The sequence below is a fragment of the Madurella fahalii genome (assembly GCF_045866475.1).
Source record: "Madurella fahalii IFM 68171 DNA, scaffold_1, whole genome shotgun sequence".
In the NCBI taxonomy this organism is placed as follows: Eukaryota; Fungi; Ascomycota; class Sordariomycetes; order Sordariales; genus Madurella; species Madurella fahalii.
In genome coordinates this window covers 5,116,442-5,137,070 of record NW_027263971.1, presented here as the reverse complement: position 1 = coordinate 5,137,070, position 20,629 = coordinate 5,116,442, and the positions used below count along the sequence as shown (strand labels likewise).

At 58.3% G+C, this 20,629-nt stretch overlaps 9 protein-coding genes across 9 annotated transcripts; 4 read left to right on the top strand and 5 right to left on the bottom strand.

Moving 5' to 3' along the window:
- Nucleotides 1-423: 423 nt before the first annotated feature.
- On the top strand, nucleotides 424-1,752 carry MFIFM68171_01579 (Conserved oligomeric Golgi complex subunit 8; the record flags this gene model as incomplete). The annotated part of the gene is made up of 1 exon (XM_071057001.1): nucleotides 424-1,752. The coding sequence occupies one exon, from the start codon at nucleotides 424-426 to the stop codon at nucleotides 1,750-1,752; it is 1,329 nt and encodes a 442-aa protein (XP_070913102.1).
- A 524-nt stretch (nucleotides 1,753-2,276) lies between these two features.
- MFIFM68171_01578 (Mitochondrial glycine transporter) lies at nucleotides 2,277-3,352 on the top strand (the record flags this gene model as incomplete). Its single annotated transcript, XM_071057000.1, has 2 exons — nucleotides 2,277-2,313; nucleotides 2,379-3,352. The coding sequence occupies 2 exons, from the start codon at nucleotides 2,277-2,279 to the stop codon at nucleotides 3,350-3,352; spliced, it is 1,011 nt and encodes a 336-aa protein (XP_070913101.1).
- A 564-nt stretch (nucleotides 3,353-3,916) lies between these two features.
- On the bottom strand, nucleotides 3,917-5,622 carry MFIFM68171_01577 (Reticulocyte-binding protein 2 a; the record flags this gene model as incomplete). Its single annotated transcript, XM_071056999.1, has 2 exons — nucleotides 3,917-4,159; nucleotides 4,267-5,622. The coding sequence occupies 2 exons, from the start codon at nucleotides 5,620-5,622 to the stop codon at nucleotides 3,917-3,919; spliced, it is 1,599 nt and encodes a 532-aa protein (XP_070913100.1).
- Nucleotides 5,623-7,261: 1,639 nt separating this feature from the next.
- Nucleotides 7,262-7,799, bottom strand: YDC1_2 (alkaline ceramidase ydc1; the record flags this gene model as incomplete). Its single annotated transcript, XM_071056998.1, has 3 exons — nucleotides 7,262-7,427; nucleotides 7,501-7,667; nucleotides 7,749-7,799. The coding sequence occupies 3 exons, from the start codon at nucleotides 7,797-7,799 to the stop codon at nucleotides 7,262-7,264; spliced, it is 384 nt and encodes a 127-aa protein (XP_070913099.1).
- A 545-nt stretch (nucleotides 7,800-8,344) lies between these two features.
- Nucleotides 8,345-9,652, bottom strand: YDC1_1 (alkaline ceramidase ydc1; the record flags this gene model as incomplete). The annotated part of the gene is made up of 6 exons (XM_071056997.1): nucleotides 8,345-8,499; nucleotides 8,623-8,769; nucleotides 8,837-9,017; nucleotides 9,072-9,211; nucleotides 9,282-9,468; nucleotides 9,560-9,652. 6 exons carry the CDS (start codon nucleotides 9,650-9,652, stop codon nucleotides 8,345-8,347), a joined length of 903 nt encoding a protein of 300 aa, XP_070913098.1.
- Nucleotides 9,653-11,064: 1,412 nt separating this feature from the next.
- On the top strand, nucleotides 11,065-13,889 carry MFIFM68171_01574 (TATA element modulatory factor 1 TATA binding domain-containing protein; the record flags this gene model as incomplete). Its single annotated transcript, XM_071056996.1, has 3 exons — nucleotides 11,065-11,221; nucleotides 11,290-12,752; nucleotides 12,810-13,889. 3 exons carry the CDS (start codon nucleotides 11,065-11,067, stop codon nucleotides 13,887-13,889), a joined length of 2,700 nt encoding a protein of 899 aa, XP_070913097.1.
- A 180-nt stretch (nucleotides 13,890-14,069) lies between these two features.
- On the bottom strand, nucleotides 14,070-15,306 carry NAS6_1 (putative ankyrin-repeat protein; the record flags this gene model as incomplete). The annotated part of the gene is made up of 8 exons (XM_071056995.1): nucleotides 14,070-14,120; nucleotides 14,207-14,301; nucleotides 14,418-14,658; nucleotides 14,734-14,747; nucleotides 14,810-14,912; nucleotides 14,969-15,097; nucleotides 15,152-15,177; nucleotides 15,255-15,306. The coding sequence occupies 8 exons, from the start codon at nucleotides 15,304-15,306 to the stop codon at nucleotides 14,070-14,072; spliced, it is 711 nt and encodes a 236-aa protein (XP_070913096.1).
- A 459-nt stretch (nucleotides 15,307-15,765) lies between these two features.
- PRP46 (pre-mRNA-splicing factor prp46) lies at nucleotides 15,766-17,356 on the top strand (the record flags this gene model as incomplete). Its single annotated transcript, XM_071056994.1, has 3 exons — nucleotides 15,766-16,539; nucleotides 16,601-17,216; nucleotides 17,271-17,356. 3 exons carry the CDS (start codon nucleotides 15,766-15,768, stop codon nucleotides 17,354-17,356), a joined length of 1,476 nt encoding a protein of 491 aa, XP_070913095.1.
- A 141-nt stretch (nucleotides 17,357-17,497) lies between these two features.
- ORC1 (Origin recognition complex, subunit 1) lies at nucleotides 17,498-19,882 on the bottom strand (the record flags this gene model as incomplete). The annotated part of the gene is made up of 2 exons (XM_071056993.1): nucleotides 17,498-19,432; nucleotides 19,487-19,882. 2 exons carry the CDS (start codon nucleotides 19,880-19,882, stop codon nucleotides 17,498-17,500), a joined length of 2,331 nt encoding a protein of 776 aa, XP_070913094.1.
- Nucleotides 19,883-20,629: the final 747 nt, after the last annotated feature.

Below are 20,629 nucleotides of genomic sequence, written 5' to 3'. Positions count from 1 at the left end.
GATACGATCTGCCAAGCTCGTACCGGAATTGAGGTGTTGCGGTGATAACGCACTAACACTTCGCACTGTCTGAAACATTCATTTTAGTTAGTGCTAAATAGATAAGGTAGTTATGCAGTTAAGCAGCTGTGCATGTCAGCGTCCGTGGTAATTTACCTTGCACCAGCCCGGGGCATTCAACAATCGACGCCGACCTGTGAGACCTCATAACGAGAACCACCCAAGGATTCAGAACACCAGCCGAATTAACGTAACTGAAAAGAATATAATATCGATTCACAACACGGTGCTAGACCCGGAATGCTCGGGTTGTGCTGGAAGCAACATCTGGCCTTTCAAGGAGTCGCCGTCGCCGTCGCTTGATGACAGGGACTGGCCGGCACCCGACACCTTTGCGAGCTGTGTCTAGGGATACCGGCAGACATGGCAGATTTGCTTTATGATCTGTTATCGCCGTCAGGGCAGTCGTCGTCTCGGCAGGCGCCAGATTCAAGCTTGCTAGAGTACCTCACGACCTTGGCATCACAACCGCTCTCGTCACTTGCATCGGCCGAACCGCAGGCACTCTCACAATCGTCTCACGGGCTGCTGCTTTCCTTGCAAGGCCTTTCCAAGAAATCCCACAAGCAGATCATCGAATCGGCATCGCACCATGCAACACTACGCACCACGCTGCCGGCCCTCGCAGCAAGCACCGCCGAGCTGCGTAATTCGATCCCTAAACTCGACAGCGAAGCAGTGCGTTTCTCCACGACGTACAACAAGAGCAGCGACAGCGAGGTACTTGCCCGGCGCAAAAAGGCACTACTGCTCTCACGCAATGTTGAGCGGCTGGTCGATGTGTTGGAGCTACCGACGCTGCTGTCGTCGGCCATCTCAACTGCACCCGTCAACTACTCGTCGGCGCTGGATCTGAACGGCCACATCCGTCGACTACACTCTATCTACCCCAAGTCGCCCCTTGTAGCATCAATATCCGCCCAAGCCGACGAGGCCATGCGCGCCATGGCGGCGAACCTCATCTTGTCACTGAAAGCGCCAGGTCTGAAGCTCGCCGCCTCGCTGCGAACCATCAGTTGGCTGCGGCGTGTCCTTCCGGACCTCGAGGCAGTACCGACAGCGGCAGCCGCCACTCCCAGAACCGGAACGGGACACGACTCCCAGGAGCGGGTGCTGGGTGCCCTCTTCCTCGTGTGCCGCCTCGCCACTCTCATGACGATGCTCGAGGCGCTCGAGCCGCTGCGGGAGCTGGCCGACCAGGAGAAGGCGCGACAAAAGGCCATCGGTAGGGGCAATACCTGGTCTGGAGGACAGCAGACGGAGCGGTACCTGAAGCGCTACATTGAAATCTTCCGCGAACAGAGCTTCGCCATAGTGTCCATGTTTAGAAGCATCTTCCCCGCCGTGACGGCGGCGGCAAGCGATGGGCCGGCGCCGCAGAGCAGTGACCCCCTCGAGCCAGTGCCTTCGGCGCTAGCGACGTTTCCGCTCTATCTAGTGGATATGTTGCTCGAGACACTGCGGATATATCTGCCTACGGTGAAAGACCAGGCGGCGAGGGACAGTCTTCTCACCCAAGTATTGTATTGCGCGGGGAGTCTAGGGCGGCTCGGAGGTGACTTTGGGTTATTCCTTGCTACATTAGACGTGGGAGACGAGGCAGAAGAGGAATGGGTTGACGTTGTCAAGCGACACCGGGCTCTGGCTGGACGGCTAGAGTCAATTGTGGGGGAGCAGAAGAAAGGGAGCTGAGATTCGGGCATTTGTGTCTGTGTCTTACACCGAGCTGTGGATTCGTCACTGAATGGGCTTAACCAATGATGGTCATTCGCAAGGTTGTGACTCAATCAATATCAACATTTGCAATAAGCCCGGGAGTGTTCGTCCGCTCTCATCGGGTTCTTCCTCGTTTGTGGCTGGTCCTATGGGCAACCCTGGCCCATCCGCTCGGGTCGAGCCGGCGGCTCCGGGCTCCCGACTGGTGGGCCCAAAGAGCAGAAAAATCGCCATGCCGTCATAGGCCGGCACCGTTCGCATGACCGTTATTTTCCCCGACCACGCCCCAAGCTACGGGGGACCATCTAGCAAAACTTAGCTGATTTTCACTAAAAATGGGCTCGTTGATATAAGCATTTTCCTTCTACCATGGCTGGTCCGCAATTGACACGCACCAATCTCTAGGCGAGACCTTTTTTTGCCTTCTCCGCGTTCGCCGCTTCACTATTCCGCCGAGGGTCACCAGCTTAAGGGGAACAAAACAACCCCCCAGCGCCGCAATGTCCGATGGCTCCCGTACGGCGCTTTCGAAGTCAAGTACGTCCAACCTGCATTACCCGCCGCATATCTGGCCGAACTGACCCCTCTCTGACCAAAACCAGCCTTCCACTTCGGCGCCGGCCTCGGCTCGGGCGTGATGTCGGCCGTCCTCCTCCAGCCCATCGACCTCCTTAAGACGCGCGTCCAACAATCCGGCGCCCACTCGCTAACAGCCGCCATCGCCGACATCCGCGCCGCGCCGCGCCTCCTCCCCGCCCTTTGGCGCGGCGCGGTGCCCTCCGCCCTGCGCACCGGCTTCGGCTCCGCCATCTACTTCACCTCACTCAACGCCATCCGCCAGAGCGCAGCGACGCACCTTCCGTCTCTCGCCCTCCCGTCTCCGTCGTCCGCGACAAAGTCATCCTCCCCTTCCTCTTCCTCCCTCCCCAAGCTCTCCAACACGGGCAACCTCCTCGCCGGCGCCGTCGCCCGCTCCCTGGCCGGGCTGATCCTCATGCCCTTGACCGTGCTCAAGGTCCGCTACGAGAGCACCTTTTACAACTACGGCTCGCTCGCGTCGGCCGCGCGCGACATCGCGCGCGCCGAGGGCGTCCGCGGCTTCTTCGCGGGGTACGGGGCGACGGCGATCCGGGACGCGCCCTACGCCGGCCTGTACGTGCTGTTCTACGAGCAGAGCAAGAAGCGGCTGAGCGGCGCGCTCGCGTCGTACCGCCACCAGACGGCCGGGGAGACGGCGGCGCCGGCGGCGCCGGGAGGGATGGCGCTGCCGCGGGCGGCGGGCATCAACTTTGCCAGCGGCGTGTTCTCGGGCGTCGTGTGCAGCGTCATCTCGAACCCCTTCGACGCCGTCAAGACCCGCATCCAGCTGCAGCCCGGGCAGTACCGGAACATGGTGCACGCGGCGCGGAGGATGGTCGGGGAGGAAGGGTTCCGGGCGCTGCTAGATGGGCTGGCGCTAAGGATGAGTCGGAAGGCGCTGAGCTCGGCGCTGGCGTGGACCGTGTATGAGGAGTTGATTCGGCGGGCAGAGACGACATGGAGTGCTACAGCGCAGCAGAGGAAGGGTCTTCAATGACGACGTGACACGATGCAACGCAATGCAATGGGTGGGTTTTGGAATGGTTTTTTTTATTGTTGGAATGTATGATACTGTACCATCATCGGTCGATTCGCTACCCTACCCTACCCTACCCTACCCTATCCTACCATAGAATTCCCTACTTAAAACGGGACTTGTACATATATACGGCGCCTGAAACGGAAGAACGGCGAGCCAGACTAAGCCAGACGAATATGGAAAGAAGGCTTGGCTCGTCACGACTTGGCTGAGTGGGCGAGAAATGGAGTTGGGAGTATAAAACGTAAAAAGGAACAAATAGATATCAAGATATCTCGACTCGCACCGGAAAGTAAAACAAACAATCCGAACAAAAAGAAATCCTGGCTCATGCTTCTCGTCACATCGTGATCATGGTGTATCTTGCCTTCCCGATTCCATTTCCTCCCAGATCAACCGCCTTCTTCTGGCTTGTTGTCATGGGCAGAAGAACATGACGGTGGTTGTCCACGCAATAGCCTTGAGAATTTGAAGCGGCCGTGTACCGGCTCGCAGCCCGGCGGGGGTTTAAAGCGGCCGCAATCATGCCGGCCGACCACCGGCCAGATACATCAATAGACCGGGCGACTTGCTGCGGCTGCGGCTCTTCTTCTTGCGGACAAACTCGAAATTGTCCTCGCTGCGGTGCCTGTGGTGGTCTTTGATCTTGAGCACCACCTTCTCATCCGGGTGCCGCTCGACGACGCGGATCCTGCGCGTGTGCTCCCACAGCATTTCCTGCTCGTGCTCGGTAAGCATACGCTTGATCAGGACATAGCCCGGTGTCTATTGGCGGAACTTGAGGTTAGCGGCCGCGGTGATGTTATAGAAAGGAGGGAAAAAAAAAAAAAAAAAAAGAAGAAGAAGAAAAAAGGAAGCATGGTTGCACTCACCGTATCGTACTCCCACTCAATCCTATAGTAGTCAAGTGACGCGGGTTCGAGGTGGCGGAGCGCCATGCGCATGTAGACAGGACGGGCCACCTGCTTCTCCTTTTCTGCTTCCTGTTCCCTCTTGATCTTCTCCTTCTTGAGGATGGCCTGGATCTCCTTCTCGTCGAGGCCCGACTCGATCAGCCGCTCCTGCAACAGGCGCTGGATCTCCTTCTCCTTCTGCTCCTTCTCTGCTTTCTCCCTCTCGATGCGCTCGGCCTCCCTGGCCTTATACCGGGCAATCACCTCCTCCTCCTCCTTGGCCTTGCGCATGCGTTCCTCGGCCGCCCGCTTCTCCTCCTCGAGCTTCTTGAGCTCGATCTCGCGCTTGATGCGGTCCTCCTCCTTGGCCTTGCGCATGCGCTCCTCCGCTTCCCGCTTCTCCTCCTCGAGCTTCTTCAGCTCGAACTCGCGCTGAAGACGCTCCGCCTCGGCCTTCTTCTTATGCTCGGCATCGAGCCTCTCCAGCCGGGCCAGAGCAGCCTTGTGCTCGGCTTCGAGCTTGCTCTGCTTCTCCCGCTCTTCCTCCTCCTCCTCGCGCTTCCTGCGCTGCAGCTCCTCGCTCGCCTTGATCAGGTTTTCCCTCTTCTTGCGCTCCTGCTCCTCCTTGAGCTCCTCCTCGCGCTGCTTGATGTGGGCCAACTCGCGCTTGAGGTGCTCCAGCTCAAATCTGTCGCGGTACCTGTCGTCGGCGACACGCTGCGTCTCCTCCCGCTCGCGCCGCTCGAGGTCGGTCCGGAGGCGCGCCAGCTCCAGCGCTTCGCTGTGGAGCCTCTCTGCCTGGCGCTGGCGGTCCCTCTCTTGGTTAGCGATCTGCAGGGCGGCAAGCTGCTCGTTGGCTCGTTGCAGCTCCCACTTGTCCCTGGCGTCGGAGATGAAGCTGTGCGTGCTCGACGACCGGCTGCGTACGCGGCTGTGCGACCGGTGCGGTCTGCGGTGGCGGCGGTGGCGCGAGGAGACGTACGACGAGTCGTCCGACGAATAGTCGGAGTCGCGGTCTCGCCTCGCCGCGGCCAGTGACTGGCTGATGACTACTTGGGGGGGCGGCCCCCCGGGCGGCGGCCCGACTGGTGGGGACCGTCTCTCCCGCGATCGGGACCGGGCCGTGACGATTGTCCGCTCCGGCCCGAGGTGGCCACCGGGCTGGTGGTAGTAGCCTGTGGGCCGGTGATCGCGCACGTCCCTAACGACAGTTTGGATGAAATGCGGGCCCGGAGCTGGCGGGGGCGGGGGCGGGGGACCCCGGCGCAACGGAGACCGGTCGTGGTTCCGCCGCAGAGCAATGTTGATGGACTCATCGTCGCTGTAGCTAGACATCTTGAAGAGGCGGGTGAGACGGAAAGGTCAAGCCCACGCTATCCACTGTCCTGGCTGGGTTAGGTCGAAAGCACCGATATCCTTCTCCAAAAGTTGGGGGCGATTGAGCTGGGACCCTGGCTCAGAGAAATTGTGTCTTTGGGAGACTATGCCTGGGGCCGACTGAGCGATCCCGTTTGTTCCCCTCACGAACAGGGTATTTTTTAGAAAGGGAAGAAAAAAGCCCGAGATGTTGAGAGCGAAGGAATCTGGTCTTGCGCGGCACGGAGAAGGGGGGGTCAGGAGGATGTAAGCCACCAACAGAGCGGGGTGCGATCCACCATTTATTCTGCGCCGCGGCGGTCAGATCGACCCGGACACGAGGGGGGTCTCAGGAATCAGGACTGCATTAGCTGCTGCAGATACATATCTTGGGCCTGCACAGTGCGGAACCCTCCGTGAGCTGCTGGGATGAGAGGTACCGGGAGCCAGCGCATGATGGCAGCCTCTGTGTGGCACCGCTCGGCCAAGCTACTCTGGGCTCGGGTATTGTGTCCTTGTTGGTTCATTGGAGCGGGGGGAGGGACAGGAAGTTTTTCCCACGGTGGCCGCTCTTGGTTGGCGCGGGTGGGGGGACCTGCGCGTTCAGCGGCATGACAAGCCAGGAAAGCATGAAGACGCTAGCTAGGAGCTGAGGATAGGACCAGCCGCTCTCCTGTTCTCCATCTTCGGCTGCTTACTGTGGACCAGCAGCGGAGGGGCTCCCGGGTTGGAGGGTGAACGAGAGAGCCTTGTGCCATGTTGCGCAAGAAGCGACACTCGCCGCGCCAGGTAGTCCCCAGGTTACATTTACGCCCTCGCAACCGCACATATGGGCTTCAAGGCCTGCCAGATCGCGAGCCTCACCCTGGTCCTTAGTCTGTGGGAGACGCCATTAACAGGGCGTAGGGCTAGGTGAGCGGGCTTGGCCAAAGGTTCTTGGCTCGGCACGCAGGGAGCCAGTGACCACTCGGGGATGTCGCTTTGCTGATCGCTGAAAGGGTGTTGGGTAGAAATATTGTCCTCGGCCTTGGGCATGTACTTACCGCGTCGCACATGGCTCCTCCACCTGCTGCGATTTGTATCAGGTTACCGCAGCCGCGGGGGAGCAAGCGCGGTGTCTGGTAGTCATTTGCTGCGGCCGCCTGATTAGCTGAGAACCTACAGAAACGACAAGTCTGAAACTCTGTCTTGGCTTCGGCGGCAGACGAGACGCTGAAAGTTGGGGCAACTGCCCCTCCACGACCGACAACCGTTCTGCCTAGATCCCGCCCCTCATGTGCTGCCGGATTTTCAACAGCGGCCCCACTGCCAAACATACTTCGATAAACCTGCACCGTATGCACTCACACTGTCGGGCCCGACATGGCCTGTATTTTCTCAACGGGGCTCGCCGCCTTCCCTGCGGAAAGAACCAGACTCAAAAAACATGCTCAATCCAGCAAAATGCCATTTTCCTTGTCCGCTTCGCGCGTGTAGGTACCCGAGAGGCTGACCAAAGCATTGTTGACGTGGCTACGCCGGAGACACCCCCGTCAGTTCCATCCCGTTTCCAGCCTTCCCTGGGTTCACCAAGAGACTGCTGTCGGTTGATATCTGCGGGATCTGCCCTTCATCCAGATCATTGACCGCCACCTTTGAGCATCTTCTCGATATGTTCCTGGCTGTTCTTTGCCGTCGTCTCGAGGTAGTGCAACCGCTTTCCCATGGCGTCGACTTCCGTCTCTATTTCCTTGATCTGCGAACCCAACTTGTCCTGGAGCGCTGAGACGGGCAGGGCGACGAACCTGCCAAGGGTGTTATTAACCCGCTGCTAGGTAGGCACAGAAGATGCATAGGTAGGGGTACAATCCAACTTACATTTTCCCAACCCCCTCGTAGACGGCGGTACCGGGGGGCAAGGATGAGATCTCACTACGCGTCAGCTGGGCCAGCCGCATCTCCCGCTGCTTGCTCCCGAGCTGTGTGCGGACCAGACTAATCTGCTGCTGTGCAGCAATGGCCTGCGACTCAATCTCTCTCACCAGCTATTGACATATGTAAAGTGTTAGCATACACTGCATCTGCTATGGATATTGCTCAAGCATTGATGCCTGACTATGAAAGACCGGATAGGCTGTCGCACTCGCCTTTTGCAGAGCCTCGTTCGATATCGACATTTTGGCCGATTTGATTAGGTGCACCGCTGGGATGAGGTGACTAAAACGTCGGTGCAATGACTTGGGTGGGGAGCCGCGCGAATGCCAAAGGACGCAAAGAGTTATGCTTGCCACTTGATGTGTGTGATGTGATTATCACGAGGGTCCGTCCCGTGCGGGTTGTGGAAATTTGGTAATGTAGGGGGCGTACATACAGTGCTGGGAACAATACGGCGCACATGGCGAACAAAAAAGGATTCAGGCTCCAAGAGGAGAATACAAATGTCCGACATGACAATATCCTTTCTTGACAGTTGATGACTAAATGGCCGATGCAGCCCAATACTACCCACTGAGCTGCGGCTCTGAACACGGAGCTTAGGTCGACGCCCATCCTCTCTTACATGCCCTGCCTTGTGTTGCACAGCACAAACTCTGTCCGCAACGGTGCCACTGTGATGTTACCTCCATTTTGGACCTTATCCCATGCACTTACTAAAGTGTAAATTGTGTACAACAAGTCTTGATCGCCTGACGAAGCCTCCCGAAAGGGGGACGAAACCGGCTTACTGGATCTTCTGCCTTGTGCCGTTGGCAGAGGCGCCACGCCTGCGGATAACCTGTGGGACGGACCGCAAAGGCACCCAGTCCAACATGAACTCCTTCTCGCTGCCATCAAGGCAGCGATTTAACCACACCCTCCACAGAATCAAGTGGTATGCTAGTGATGTGGAGACAGTCAGCGCAACGGGGACACACTGGCCACCGAAGAAATTACATACCGCCTGTGTGCTATGTTAGTGCCATCAGCATAGATGAGTGAGAAGAAGAAAAAGAGGCTGACCTAGACCGGTCAAGATATGCCACCAACCGTGTCCCTCCAGTATCACGGACCACGGCAGCAACATCTGTTTCTTGGTGATGGTGAGACGGTGGCAGAAGATGTTGTCCATGTTCCATATAAAAAACCCGGCCGAGAACATGAGGATGCCTTGCCCACAACTTCTCGTGTTAGTGCCACTTGCCGTAAAACACCAAGGCTCTCGGGTGATACGGACCAGTCATGGCCAGCACCCACATCTGCCGCATGTAACGGTCACATTCGGCGGGGTTTCTCTTTTTTAACTTAGGCCTCAACTCCCGCTCCATGACGTAGAAGCCGCGGAAGATGGTTGCCCCCGTCAGTAACCCGTATGCTACCTGATGGAAGACGGGGTTTTTCGCGTAAAGATAGTAAACCTGTCGCAACGGGCTCAGTCAATCTTCCGCCAACTTACCCAAGATAGCACGAACCGTGATGAAGACAGCCAGCCCAATGATTCCTGCTGCAATCAGCAGCTGCAGCTTCATGGGCTTCCTGTACGAGAACGTGGCAAAGGCCATGATGCAGACGGTGTATATCATAGGCAGCTCGTCGGCGAGCTGCATCTCATCTGCGACATGTGGGCGTGAGATGACCCGAGAACAAGAAAGCACAATAGTAGGTAGGCGTGTTGAACTCACACTTGAGCGTAGTGTGGAAGGCCGTGGAGCCAAGGCCAACGACTATGTACCCCAGATAGGCCAGGATAAAGACGGGCGAGTGCGAATACTCGAAAACATTGCGCAGGCCCTTGACGCCAAGCCACAAGAAGATGAAGTTCGTCAGCGTGTTGACTGCTTCGGCGCAGTAAAAGGTGATGTTGTAATCCTAGAGAGTGTGTCGCTGTGAGCATTGGCCATCCGGACGTAACGCAGCACAAACAAACAAATACAACCAACACGGGGACGATTTCTATTACCTCTTCACACCAATTCAGCGTCGACGTCTGCTCGCCCCAGAACCCATCGCGAGATTCCCGATAGGGAATCTGGAACGCCGATATTAATGACATGTTTGTCTGCAACTTCCGTGTTTCGGGGACGGTGAAATGGCTGCGGATGAAAGTGGCCCGCCAAGCACGGAGCTTCAATCGGACTGAGGTGGTTGGTTACAGGAATCCGGGTTCCGGCTCCGTGCGAACGGTTTCGGGCTGAGACGCCCGAACGGCGGACTTGCTCCGTCAGCTTCCTTCCGTTTGATTTTTTTTTTTTTTTTTTTTTTTTTTCTTGCGTGCGTTTGCGCGTCCGTTGCTTGTGTGCCACAGTATTTCCCGCGTCGGACAACTGAGACGTTGACCAAGATCAGTGGCGTGTCTGACTGAGAGAGGCGAAGCTGCAATGCCCTTTCCGATCTGCCTTTTTGCTGGGCGGGATATGCAGTGATACGAGGAAAAGGCGGGAATTTGGGTTCAGACTGATGAGCGTGCCAGCAACCCGGTCAACAACCAGGGGGGTAGAGTGCGACAGCAGCGGATGCGCCGGAAACGGCTGGAGCCGCACACTAACGTATCCGAAAGGAGCACAATTCCGCCAGATTCCTATGGGGAAAGAGAAGATAGAGTAAATTCTAGTTTGAATTGACCAGGACACAGCACAAAAAGAGACAACTCTGGGGAAATGCACCCTTGGATCTCAGTCGGATCCTCGGGGTTTTCTACCTGAATCAATCTATCAGCGAAACATGCCCGTGACGAGTTAAACTCGGTGCCGCTTGTACGCATAGGTATGCTTATATTACCAATACGTAAAGAAAGGCATCCAAACTTGAACTTACTGCCCTATCAACGGTTTTGCCTGGCGAGTGGTTTTCTCGGTGTTCGGCAACCACAACGGCTAGGATTCATTACCTATAATGCCGAAAATCAGCAGCGGGATTGTAACCTGCACAGTACTTCGTTCCCAGGCTGCTGTGGCCTCAAGTGGCCCGTGCATGCCCGCAGCCCAAGGATCGGCCCCACCCGCAAGCTCTGTACCGAATCAGATGCGCAATTGCCTGGCGACAGGGGGGCAGGATGCTGCTGACATCGGTTGCCTGACACTGACGAACTCTGTTACGAGGCTTGGACCACCGACGCCAAGGGACGAAGTGCGCAATGCTAGGGCATGTTCGAGATCGGACGCTGAGAAGCTGACGAGCCCGATTCGGTCCGCCAATTCGATCAATTTGACGCTCTGGCGTTTGGCGACATGCGCCGCGGGGTACCCGTCACTCTCGGGTGCCTATCGGCCTAAAAAGAGAATACTAAAAAAACCTACAGAAGGTTGAGCCAGCGATCCTACCCACGCCTCAACGGCCACGGTCTCGATCCGTCTTCTCTGCGATGCGCCAGACATAACGACCGGCGCACTTACTCACTCTGTCCTCCATCTTTAATGGCTAGATCATATCGGGAACCCGCCACGCATTCCGCTCCATCCATAAGTAATGGCTGCCCCGACTCGGTGGGGCTCGTTCCTGTCCCAGGCCGTGGCCGGCGTAGAGGCCCGCCTGGACACCATCCTCGCCGACAGTGACGACAGCACCGCGCAACAGAAGGAGACCAAACCAACGGCCCCCGCGTCGCCGGCCAAGCAGAGTCCTGGTATGTCTTTGTGCGACCGCCCCGAGCTCGACGCCCGTCGTGTTACTGACGACTCCAACTTCTTGCAGGCCCATCGAGAGCGGCCTCAACCACCCGTACCAATGATCGGCTCCAAGAGAGGCTCGCGCGAGCCTTGGCTGCCAAATCGGCTGGTCAGAAGGTCGACTCAGCCGCTCGATCTTCCACGTCCGCGCAGGGCAGTCCACGTCAGAGCATCGATGCGCCCAGCCGCAACTCTATCGATAGCATAGATCGTGCGAGCCCGACTGTGAAGGAATCTGCGAGAGAGACACCCTCTCCGCGCGGCTCGCAGGATGTTGTACGGCAATCTCAAGACAGCGGCTCGTTAGACTTGAACGCACAAGGTGGCCCAACTAATGGCGAAAGAGGAGTTCAAAAACCGGCAGAGGAGGTAAATGGCGCAAGAAATTCAGCAGATTTACAGGCTTCTGTAACTTCACCCCCTAAGAGTATGCCAATCATGGCAATTCCGACATCTGCTAGAGAAGCAGACTCGCAGCCTACCTTGGACAGCACCAACAATGAAGGACGGACAGTACAGGTCGACAAGGCGCTCCAGGAAACTCAGCTCCAGCATCAGGAGGAGATCCACGGCTATGTGGAGCGCATCGATGCGCTCGAGGCCAAGCTCCAGTTTCTTGCCCGGGAGGCCACTGACTCAGCAAGGAAGGCCGCCTTGGCCGCGCCGGCGGGGAGCGTCGAGAAGAAACTAGCCGAGAAGGATCAGCAGATTGCGCAGTTGATGGAGGAGGGCAAGAACCTGGCCAGCACAGAGCAAAAGCACCGCGCCATACTGAAGAAGCTGCGGGCAAAGGCCGCCGAGGATGAGAAGGCGCTGAACGCGCTGCAGACAGCAAAGGACAGGTCAGATAAGGAACTCGAGACCTTACGAGCCCGTGCCCGCCGAGCCGAGGAGCTCGAAAAGACACATGAGGACCTACAGAAGCGCCTTGACCAAACCCAAAGAGAGTTAAACACGCTGCGGCCCGAGGTCAGGTCCAAAGACGGCATCATCGCAGAGCTCCGAGGCCAGCTGCAGAAAGTTACCGAGCAAGCAGATGCGATGACAGCCAAGGTAAATGAGAAGGCGAGGGAGCAGGACAAACGGCGGATTGCAGACTTGGAGGAGGAAGTAGCTGCACTCAAAGTGGAGAAGAACTTGGTTGCCGACCGCGCCAAAGCGCAAGCCGCAGACCTGCGTGAGAAGGCTGAGCGGGCCAGCGAGCGCGCTCGAGCGCTCGAGTTGGAGCTCAAGGCCGAGGTGCAAGTGATGGAGGGTAAGCTCGAAGCCATGCGTATGCGAGCCGAAGAGGCGTCGTCTGGCGTCGCGGGCGACTCGCAGGCCAAGCTGCTGCGGCAGGTGGAGACGCTGCAGACGCAGTACTCAATAGCGAGCGAGAACTGGCAGGGGATAGAAGCGACGTTGCTGGCGAGGATCACGGGACTCGAGAAGGAGAGAGACGAGGCGCTGCAGAGGGAGTCGGAAATGCGGAAGAAGGCGCGGGAGGCGGTAAGTAATGCGCGGATCCCCCAATCTGGTTGATAGAAAACCGCTGACCCTTTCTAGGCCGCCCGTGCCAAGCGCCACGAAGAAGAGCTGGAAGAGACGAAGACCAAGATTCCCAACATCCAGGAGGACGTTAAATCGTACCAGAGCCAACTCGACTCGCTCAAAAAACGGGCGGAAGAGGCCGAAACCGCCCTCGCCGCAGTAAGGGCCGATTTTGACAAGCAGAAGCAGGCTTGGGATGCAGAAAAGGAAGAGAGACAGTCTCTACGGCAACCCGTAGAGCGGCCCCGATCCTGGCTGGAAGATCTCCCAGGGGGCTCCTTCCTCAAGACCGAAAGCCGGCCGGCATCACCGCAACTCATAGCCCCGCAGCGGACGTTCAGCACCGACTTCCTCGGCATCCAGAGCCTCACGGGCAAGGTGCGAAAGGTATCTGCGCCATCAAGCAACAGCGACGCCGGCGGTGGCGGAGGCGGAGGCGGAGGCGGAGGCGGAGGCGGAGGTGGAGGCGGGTTAGCAGGCCTGGCGGGCGCCTTCCCCTTCAGCCGGCGCCCGTCAGCCCAGCCCCCGGTCCGGCCATCCTTACCCTCCCAACCGGGGGGAGGAGGTAGCAGCGTCTTTAGCCCCCCGGTCTCCGTCTTCAGCCCGGCCTCGGAGGCGCCACCGTCGCATCCGCTGGACAGGGAGGTGCAGCGGGGCGAGGATGCCTTCGAGGGCGGCGAGGCCATGTCGACCCCCCCGCAGCAGTATTCGTCGCAAGGCGGGCTGCTGCAGGACATGGTGTCGGTGTCGACGGTGGCAGCGGGGCCGTCGGTGCAGCTCGTCGAGCGCATGAGCGCGGCGATCCGCAGGCTCGAGAGCGAGAAGGTGGCGGCGAGAGAGGAGCTGGCGAGGATATCCAAGCAGCGGGACGAGGCGCGGGCCGAGATCGTGGCGCTCATGAGAGAGGTCGAGGGTAGCAAGGCCGCGGTCAAGCAGTTGGGCGTGCTGGAGGCCGAAGTGGCCGAGGTGAGGGAGCGGTACGAGACCACGCTGGAACTGCTGGGGGAGAAGAGCGAGCTGGTCGAGGAGCTGAAGGCGGACGTGGAAGATGTCAAGGCCATGTATAGGGATTTGGTGGAGAGGACGATCAAGTGACCGGAGTGGGGCGGCAAACTTTTGTAGCGAAGTGACGACGTTAGCATTGATGGTTGGGAGGTCAAGATACCATGATAAGATTTTGATGGATTTGCAAGCCCTGAGATCTCTATTTTGGTCACCCGTGCTAGATATTACCCCTTAGCCGGCGTCCACTCTGCGGGACTCAACCGACCCAGCCTAGAGCTCAATCCCCTCCTCCTCGGCCTTTCGCTCGATGTATTTACGGACCTGCCGCCTTGTCAGTCATAGCTAAAACCGAGCCGCCGAACGGGCAACAAAAAGGCAGAAAGCAAAAAGAAAAGGGCAAAACATACATCACTCCCCGGCGCCAAATCCAATGCCAAAAATCCATCCACATCCTTCTTGTCGGTCTCGGCCCCGGCCTTTAACAACGCAATCGCCGCGTCACCTAAAAGAGAAGGAAAACAGAGTGTATTTGTCAGCCTTCCCGATCCCTCCCTCTCTCCCTTCATCAGGTTCCCCAGTGGGGGCCCGGGGGGGGTTGGGTTCGGAGAGATAACTTACCATGGCCCTCGGCGACGGCGTGGTGCAGCGGCGTCTGTCCGGCGCTGTCGGTCGCGTTGAGCGGGCTCCGGTGCTTGAGGAGCAGGTTGATCATGGGCACCGAGCCGACGGCGGCCGCCCGGTGGAGCGGGTATAGGCCGCGCTTGTCCCGCGTGCGGGTCGAGGCCGGCGGCGTGTGCGACTCTAGCAGCTTGCGGGCTACGTCGAGGTTGGCTTTGGAGGCGAGGAAGTGTAGGGCTGTCTGTACGAGGGATAAGGGGGGGAGGGTTATGTTAGGTGGTTCAGGGGTAAAGCGGGGAGGAGAATGGTGGCTTACCTGGCCGTTGTTATCTAGGGCGGGTAGATGATTTAGTGAGTTGGGGAAGGACGGTACAGTGGGGTAGTGAACGTACTTGTCTGGTTGACGTCCGCGCCGCGGGCGAGGAGAATGTCTATGACCTTGTCCGAATCCTTGACGTTGGCGGCAATCATGAGCGGCGTCCAGCCGCTGTCGTCCTAGACCCGGGGGTTAGCCACCAGCCAGGCGAAATAGCCCTAAAGGGCTGGCTTACTTCGGCATCTGGATCAAACCCCTTTTGGCTGATCAACAAACTAACAACCTCGGGATGGTTGTATGATACCGCCCAGTGGATAGGCAGCCGGCCGTCGTCATCCTTCAATTGGGCGAGCTTCGGGTTCGCCTAGATCCTTGTCAGGATCTCGGACATCAACATGGCAATGGAGATGAGACGAACACTCAGAAGTGACTCGACGACGTCAACTGGCAAACGGCGACGGTCCGGTCAGTGCTCTCTGTGTCCGTACCTCGAGTCAACTCGGGCTTGAGCAGCCACTCACCCTTCCCCTCCCGGGCTGCGGCGTGGATCGCAAATTTGGATTGGTCCTCCATGATAGCCGCCGTGTCGGTTGTGAAAAGGAGGGATACCTGGGTTGTCTTGTAATACGGGAGCGAATGTAAGCAGTTGAAAGATTTCGAGCGGGCCTAACCCTCCTTGGTACTGTACCTAACTGCTGATGAGCTTTTGCGGCTTGTATGTAAGTGATGCTTTCCGGAACCGAGCTAGGAGCCAGGGTCAGGCAACCCATCCCGCGGACGCTAGGAACTACACACTGTGCGGGTCCTCAACCAGTGAGGCGCGAGGCTCGAGCTTCAGCCACAGCCTGCAGTGGGGCCAGAAATTTTGGGAGCAGATGGCAGCAGATGCAGGACAGCGGATCCATCACCATCCTCCATCATCCAAACGCGACTAAGAGAGCCACGCCATCAATCTTCATGACGAACGCTCACTCGACCACCGATTCCCGTCCAAATTCTAGCGGCAACTACAGCCATCCCACACAACTAACCATGGCGGCAGAAGTTGCCAATGGTGCCGACGTCTCGCGGCTCGCGGCCATGATCCGCGACAACGCGCGCAAAACCAAATCCATCTACGCTAGCACATCCTCGGACCCGTCCAGCAGAAAGCGCATAAAACTCGACCCGGGCCTGGCGTCCGAGGACCCCGACATCACCAAAACTGCCCTCTCGCTCCGCCTACACGCCGAGTATAGCGACGTACAAACCCTCCCCGATGTCATCGCCAAGAAGCTCCCCCCGGCGGGTCCGCGCAAGAAGAAGCCCAAGGCCGCCGAGGAAGCACCGTCGCAGTCAGAAGAGCACGCGCGCAAACTGATAGAGGGCATACCGGCGGGCAAGACTGGCAGCAGCAGCTCGAACGCCCTTGTGCTCTCGCGAAGACCGAACGGGGCTGCTGCACCAGGCGCAAAGCCCGGCCAACGCAACGAACCACAGAACCTTAGTCTCACCCGCCGGCCCGACAGCCTACTAGCGCAGCCACGGCCAGACTGGCACCCGCCGTGGAAGCTGCAGCGCGTCATCAGCGGGCATCTGGGCTGGGTGCGGGCGCTGGCTGTGGAGCCGGGCAACAAGTGGTTTGCGTCGGGTGCGGGGGACAGGACTATCAAGATCTGGGATTTGGCATCGGGCCAGTTGCGGCTGACGTTGACGGGCCACATCTCGACGGTACGGGGGCTGGCCGTGTCGCCGAGACATCCTTACATGTTCTCGTGCGGCGAGGATAAGATGGTCAAATGCTGGGATTTGGAGACGAACAAAGTGGTGAGTAGTAGCCTGATGTTCTGGGGAACCGACGTGATGCTGACAGGGGAACGAATTGCAGATCCGCCACTACCACGGCCACCTATCGGGCGTGTACACGCTCAAGCTCCACCCGACCCTCGACGTCCTCGTCACGGGCGGCCGCGACGGCGTGGCGCGCGTGTGGGACATGCGGACGCGGAGCAACGTCCACGTCCTGTCGGGCCACACGGGCACCGTCGCCGACCTCGTCTGCCAGGAGGCCGACCCGCAGGTCATCACGGGCAGCCTGGACTCGACAGTGCGCATGTGGGACCTGGCAGCGGGCAAGACGATGGGGGTGCTGACGCACCACAAGAAAGGCGTGCGCGCCCTGGCCACGCACCCTACCGAGTTCACCTTTGCGACGGGCAGCACAAGCAGCATCAAGCAGTGGAAGTGCCCCGAGGGCGCCTTCATGCAGAACTTTGAGGGCCACAACGCCATCATCAACACTCTGTCCGTTAACGACCAGAACGTATTTTTCTCTGGCGGCGATAACGGGTCCATGAGTTTCTGGGACTGGAAGTCCGGCTACCGCTTCCAGGCGCTGGACACGACCGCGCAGCCCGGCTCGCTCGATGCCGAGTCGGGCATCATGAGCTCCATTTTTGATGTATCAGGCTCGAGGTTAATTTGTGGTGAGGCTGATAAGACGAGTGAGTATACAGAACTCTCCAATTCTGTGTACAGGACGCTAACCATGATCACAGTCAAAATTTGGAAAGAGGATCCAGAGGCGACGCCAGAAACGCATCCACTCGAGTGGAAGCCGACATTGTCAAAGAGGAAATTCTAGGGCGGATATCGGAGGCCTGTGGCGGATTCCCGGTTGTACTCTATAGCATTGGCGTTGAGCAGTGTGCACAGGGAAGGGATAGAATGAACCATACCACGTTTTCCCTTCCTCATTTCTAGCAGTACCATGGGCATCTCGCTCTTACAGAATAATACCGAGTGCCTTGATCTCCGGATCATCACGAAATGCCAGCCTAACCTCTTCATCTCCCACCGCCAGACGTATCTTGCTTGGCCGATCTGGTTTCTGCGCCTCCAGGTTGATGATGCCTGCCCCGGTAAGATCCACAGCCGCCGCACTCAACCCACTCGGCCGCACAAGCTGTGAACTGTTCTTAGTGCGCGCCGACGACACCATCAATCCCGATTCCGTCATGCCTGGCGGCGGTGTAGCAGCTGTTGCCTTCCGGTCGAGCAACGTCAGCGGCCGGCTCTCCCCGGCCAGCTTCAGCGTCCGCTGCATCTCCTCCAGCACATCGCCAAACGTGCTCTCGGCCAGTCCCGTCCGCTGCGTGCGCATTAGCAGCGCCGTGAGGAGCAGCCGCGACGCGAATGGCAGCGTGCGGAGGTATTGCTGGAGCGGGTTACTCGTGGCCTCGCTGATGGCTCGCCGGACCGTCTCGATGGTGACCCTTCCCGAGAGTGCCTTCTTCTTTTTGGGCGTAGCCTCCTCCTGCTGGTGCTGGTGCTGCTGGCGCTGCTGCTGGCCCTTCTTCCCACGGCCCGTCTTGCTCGGCGTAGCCGGTGCGCCCTCCGCCTCCTCCTCTTTGCTCTTGGCGTCCGCTTCGGCGAGCTCGACGGCCCGCCGACAGATATCCAGCGCCCTCCTGGCGTCGCCGCTCACGGCCGCCACCTTGCGCGCGGCAAACTGCACCGCGTCCGCGTCCACAATGTCCCCCGGCACGCCCTCCAGCCGGCTCTGCACGATGCGCATCAGCTGCTCGTGGTTGTACCCCGGGAAGGTGATGCGCGTGAGGCCCAGGCGGGAGCTGATCTTGTTGCTGAGTGTGCGCTCGGGCAGGTCCATTGTGTTGGCGACGGCCAGGACGATCAGCCGGCTGTGCCGGAGGCCCGGCCAGTTGAAGAAGTTGTACATGACGCCCTGGTTCTTGGTCACCAGCTGGTCCAGCTCATCCATCAGCACCACGCAGGGGACCCGGCGCGGGGACGGGTGGCTGAACTCGCGCTCGAGGAGATCGAGCGCCTGCGCGGGGCTCACGCGCTGGCCCTTGAGAGCTTCCCAGAGTAGGGAGTAGGACTGATGGGGGTCCGTGATCTTCATACCGTTGATCTCGACAAAGATGAAGTCGTCGAGCTCGTCGGCCCGTACGGCCGCGTCGAGGTGCGAGACTACCTCGCGGACCGTGGCCGTTTTCCCAGTGCCGGGTGTGCCCGAGATATAGATGCATGTCCCCGCGCCGTCGGTAATGGCCGCTTCGAGGTGGGAGTAGACTAGGCTGAACTCGGCTTCGCGGCAGGGGAGGCTGGTCGGCACCGATGCGACGTGTAGCTGGGTGCGGGCGAGCTGGTAAGGGGAGGATTGGAGGTGAAGAGGGGAGAGGATACGTGTGGCGAGAGGGGTGAATTCGAGATGTTTCTTGACCAAGATGCGGCGGTGTGAGGAAGGAGTTGCCAATTTGCTACCCGGCGTCTTGCGTTTGCTACTCGGGGTGACGGCGTCTCGCGTGCGTGCTTTCTTTGGGGTACGTGGTCCCCCTGGGGCGTAGTCTTCCGCATCCTCATCTGCATCTAGCTTGTAATCCCGCTCTGGCGATTCATCTCTGGCCGGCCGTCGCCTGCGAGTGGCCTTGGTGCCCTGACGAACCAAGTCCTGCAGAACATCAATGTCCTCCTTTCCATGGTAAACGTCCTCCCACACAAACTCGTCGGTATAGGTGCACGTCCTCGTATTGCAACCGCGGCGACAGATAAACACCTTACCGTACTCCTTCGCCTTGCGCGGGACTTTGCCGTTGGGGTACTTTTTCATGTATACTGCCTGCGACATGACGTGGGCCTTTCCGTTGATCGTCGTCAAGGAGTTGACATCGTACGAGGCTGTGATGTATAGCTCATTCTGGATGCTCCAGGTCAGCCAAAGTCTGTGATCTCTAGAGAACCCTCTACTCACGTCGAGAAAGTCTGTCCGTTTCTTGGCGCTACGAATCTCGCTGTGGGAGGAAAACCACATGAAGTTGGCTGCCTTTTCACCCTCATCGTCGGTCTGGAAGTCGCATATTATGCCGACCCAGGCCTCGTTAGAGCCCTCGGCCTTGAGCAGCATCGTGTCTCCCAGGTAACACTCAAAGTTGCCCATCCTAGCACCGATTATTTGGGCTTGCTGTGTTGCCGTCCTCTTCCTTTTCCTTCCGATTTCCGCAGCCGAGTCTGGGTCAGCTATGTCGGCCTCATAGATCCATTCCCAGGGGTAGTCGTCCGTGCCGAGCTCATCGTCCGAGTCTTCTCTGGTGACGCCGGGAAGGTAACGGGCTGCTCGAGTCGATTGCCCGCCGACAACACCGGGCATTGTTGATTTTTGAGACAATTCGTTACGGAACCGTACTGGGGCTCTTGATTTTACTCGGGCCGGGGTTTGGCGTCAAATCTTTACAATTGCAGGTACCTTGTCTTGCGTTATGCTGTGCGAACTGGGGAGAGAACGAGCTGCACGCGAGACGCGTCCGGGCCCTGCATTTTAGCGCGTCAACCTCATTAAAACCCCTGCTCCTAGCAAAAGCCACATGCTGCCAAGCTTCCTCTTATGCATTTAAGCGATATACTTAGCACAACGCACAGTTACAAACGTCGAGGCTATCGGAAGCCCTTCGCTTTGTTCCTGTTGGTTAAGACGTTTCCCTTCTAATTGTGACTTCGCCACTTCAGAGTTAATGAAAAATACCGGTCCTTTGGAACTATATGGTCACATTGGGTTTCCGGTCTGAGCGCTCATCGGGAGTCGGAGACCGATCGCCGAGTCTACAACCAAGCCACTGAGAAAAATCAGAACAGAAAGCCAGAAAACGACTGGCACATTGATGAGTGAATGATTGAGTAATGTTGCAGTTTACATACTCCTTGCTTTAATCGCAGCTGTTACTTAAGTAGAGATTGCTAGAATGAAGAGCCTCTACAACACTCCTCCAGTCTTGGGGCATCCCACTGTTTGAGTCGAGTTTGGATAGCTCTCAGCACATATGTCCAACAACGTATGAATGTATATCCGTTGCTTCACCGAAAGCTATCTATATTCCTCATTTACATTCCGATTGTGTTC